This window comes from Poecilia latipinna, unplaced genomic scaffold, assembly GCF_001443285.1.
Source record: "Poecilia latipinna isolate Pla-1442-1.1 unplaced genomic scaffold, P_latipinna-1.0 Scaffold35, whole genome shotgun sequence".
Classification (NCBI taxonomy): domain Eukaryota; kingdom Metazoa; phylum Chordata; class Actinopteri; order Cyprinodontiformes; family Poeciliidae; genus Poecilia; species Poecilia latipinna.
The window spans coordinates 317,387-321,226 of NW_015112651.1; the positions used below are offsets into that span (position 1 = coordinate 317,387).

The 3,840-nt window shown below is 43.8% G+C and overlaps 1 protein-coding gene across 2 annotated transcripts in view; it reads right to left on the minus strand.

Moving 5' to 3' along the window:
• Positions 1 to 2,554: 2,554 nt before the first annotated feature.
• The window catches only part of mrpl3 (mitochondrial ribosomal protein L3), a 15,241-nt gene continuing 13,955 nt past the window's right edge, over positions 2,555 to 3,840 (minus strand). For both annotated transcript variants that reach the window (XM_015043099.1, XM_015043090.1), the window contains one exon: positions 2,555 to 2,754. In XM_015043099.1, coding sequence (XP_014898585.1) covers positions 2,605 to 2,754 — 150 coding nt within the window. In that variant the 3' untranslated portion in view covers positions 2,555 to 2,604. The remainder of the gene's footprint in view (positions 2,755 to 3,840) is intronic.

The following is a 3,840-nucleotide window of genomic DNA, read 5'->3' on the forward strand; positions in this document are numbered from 1 at the left end:
TTGCAGTTGCCCTTTCCTTCTGGGGGGGGGGGGGGGGGGGGGGGGCAGCTGACATGTAAAATCATCCCGTTTTGCGAAGTTTAAATGAGCCATGTTGTGACTGCGAGGTAAATGTCAGGAGAGGGGGTGGGGGGGGGAGTTCAGCCGGAAACCTTCGCCACAAGAATGTGACCGCGGGATGTCGAGTAAATCAATATGGAAGCAGAGGGAGAAGGGCTGCGTGAGGGTGGGTGGGGGTAAAGAAAGAGGTGGAGGAGAGCTGGGGGAGCAGGGGGTTTAGTGCTGCAGGTGAAAAGGAAAACGATGGCAAAAGGAGGAGAAGCAGGAGAGAATGAGAAGAAGAATGACAAGTGGAAGAGGAGGGACTGAGAAGTGTTCTTTGCTTTCTGTGTGACTCTTGAGGAGGTCAATCTGTGACATTATCACATTGTGTGTGTGTGTGTGTGTGTGTGTGTGTGTGTATGTGTGTGTGTGTACAGTTGTGTAAGAACAGGCCGTTTATGCGTTATGTTTTTGCTGCTTTAGTAAAATATTCACTCAAAAGCTATGCTAAATAGAATACAACTCTGCAATTTTTTGGTTGAAATTAGTTTAGCCTAGAAAAAATGTAATAAAAAAAAAAAAACAAAAAAAAAAACACCTTAAAATCAATTTTATTGATGGTGGTCATGGAGACAGGGTCTAATTGTTGTTAGGAAGACTTGTTCATTTCAAGTCGCCACTCTTTGCTGCAGTTCTTAACGGCGAGGCTTGAAGATTTATTATGACTTTCCTTACAATTGTTGTTACCATTCGTGGGGGAAAGATAATTATGAGACTTCCTCCAGACTTGTCAGAAGAAAAATGGGTCACATTATTACCCAGGGGAAACAGAAACATATTGTTGATGAAAGGTTTGTAGACATTTAGATCTACTTTTACGGGTGCCCACAAGCGTTGTTGAAGAAGGAATTGCTTGTAAACAATGAATTTTTGACTTTCTAAGTGTTATTCTGCAAAAAAAAAAAAAAAAAAAAAAAAACACTGTAGTTGAAGAATTATGACACATTTCTTCAACTAGTGCCAATAGGTCTGAATCCCAGCCTAGATTTTTTTTTTCTGTTAATCATAAATAAGTAGCACCATACACATCCTCATTTCCAACCTTGTAAGTGCTAAAAGCTTAATGAGTTTTGATCCGTTAGTCGATGGCGTTGCCACAACAACCAACCAAAGCACAATAACCAGAAGGTGAGGCATTCATCGGCGTACTTCGTTTTGTCCTTCTGCTTACGCGAGTCAAAGTTGTTCAGCTATATGAACTCAACTCTCGGGTCCCAAATCAAGGACGGGTTTGGTTTTCTGCGTTTCTGCTCTGCTGCTTTAAAAGACGCCGACCTTCCCATCCCACCCTCCTCCCCCTCCAACCAACCAGGAGCCTGACGATGTGCAGCCTCTGCAGAACAGGACTTTCAAACGACATCGTTTCCATTTCAAAGCGCCCGCTGCTTCCTCGCAGACCTACAAGCTGTGGCATGTTACACAGAGCAGGACGCCACAAACCGCCTCGTCACTCGCGCTCCTTTGTTGCCTAAATGATAGTTAACCCCGTGGATGTCCCTCCCACCCGGGTTTCAAAGAGCGAGCCGCTGTGTGCCGTTTCAATTAGGGAGCAGGCGTGGGATGCAGAGGCCGTCCGCCGACGTTGCAGGGGTTTCCTGTGAGGCGTCGCTGCCGCTCGACAGCGGTTTCAGACAAAAAAAAAAAAAAGAGGGGGGGGGGGGGCTCGTTACCGCGGCTGTCAATTACACGGCAGATATCCAGAGCAGAAAGGGCAGCTGATTTATATGCAGGCGGCTGAGGATAGAGCCGCTAAACGGCACTAAACAGTTCAGAGGAAGGCAATTATGTGATTATTTATCCAACACACCACAGAAAAACTTTCATCGCTACCACATATAAATAAATATATAAATAAAAAGAGAGCGAGAGAGAGATTTAAGATCCCAAAATTAATCTCCCTCATCTGAAAACTGCTGAACATGAACACACAAACGCACACTTAAGCGCACAGCGGTTTCTCCTGCAACTTTAATGTTCTCATTTATCCTCTTATGCACAAATGTCAACCTTTGTCAGCCCTCAACTCTGCCACTCCCTCTGCTGCCCTCCACACCTTCTCCAGCTCTCCCCTCTTCCTTTGTGTTTGCCTCCATCCCTTACACCCCGTTCACTGCCCTCCTCTTCCGCGACAGCTCGTCCTTCTTCTAGTCTGCACTCCACTCGCTTTTCCTCTTATTGTGTTCGGCTCAGCTGCTCCCCTGCCCTCTCCTCTCCACCGCGCATAGATATTACACATTTCTCCAACATATCCGGCTCTCTCTTTGTTTTGCTTCATTGTCTTTCCCTTCTTTCTCTCGCTCTGCTTGGGGATCCTCTAGTGACATCATCACTCCTACAGTTACCATGGTTTCAGGGTGGAGAGGGACACCAAAATCATTTTTTTGATCAAACAGGCCGGCTCGCCGCTACTCTCTTGCTTATTTTGACGCTCGCCGAGAAACAACGAGGCAGATCCAGGGGTGATTCTTTATTAAAGCATTAAAACACACAGTTACAAGCAGGTCAGGTCAGCGTTACGGACGGCTCCGTGTGAACGAACAGGTTGTCATCGTACAGATCTTCGTCCAGGTCGACCTCCTCTTCGGTGAAGTAGGTGGGGAAAGGCGGGTTGAGCAGAGTAGAGCGTCTAGTTGGGAGTACAGTGTCTCTCACCTGCAACGCAAACGCACACACTTAACTAGAAGAACAAAAATCTAATGGAAACATTCTGAGCGGCAGAAAATAACATTTCAAATTAACAGGAGTTTATTACTCAGAAAAGCACATTTGCATCATAAGCCGCTATAATGGCATAAAAAGGTCGAGGCAGGCATCATACTCAAACAAATTCATTAAAAATTTGCCAAAAGGCTCGCTAAGGAGTGCTGAAGCAAGAAAAGATGACAAGCTATTCTTTTTTTCTGTTCACAATAAATAAACTGGGGAAGTCCCTAACCAATCTCAAGATTCCACTCAGGCATTTTTAAATGATTAGTATTAAAAGTCTTAGACAAAAACTCAACTTCGCACGACTGCTGATGTACCATCTGCCGTATCCATAATGGAAGCCGTGGAAATGCAAAACGTGCTTTGAATTGTAAATGTCTTCAAAATAATTGCTTGTTTTCAAGTGAAAGGCTTGTAAAACCGAGATGCGCCGACACACTTCTCAGCTTTCAAAGCACTGTCTACTATGTCACATATTTATTTTATAAATCAACATTTTTTTCATCTGATTTTTGGAGGGGAAACATTCTGCAACCAGCCTGGTTGCTTCCAGTCAAAAACGGACTGTAATACATATGGTGCAACAGTAGGGGGTGATATGATTGACGTTAACGACATCCAAATTCAAAAGAGGCAAACAGTGCTGGACTAAACAGTGGCAGCTCTTGTTTTCCTTTCCACTTAAGCAGCTCTTTGTGCTTTCATTTGGAGTTTAATGTAACAGAATGTGGACAAAGTTAGAAAGATTAAAAAAAAAAACTACACCAAAAAGACTGAAATGTTCCTGTAGTATACAAACTAATAGTGTCTATCTTATTGTATTATTCATCTATTTCATATCAACTCACCATAGCTTGGCATGAGAGGTTAAAATGCAACAGAAAATTTCAGTTTTAACAACGCAAAGAGATTCAGCATCACAACTCAATATTTAAAGATGGACTGACAAACTGACAAAATCAGAGAAGTGCAGCAAGAGTCACAGTCTCACACACACACACACACACACACACACACACACACACACACACA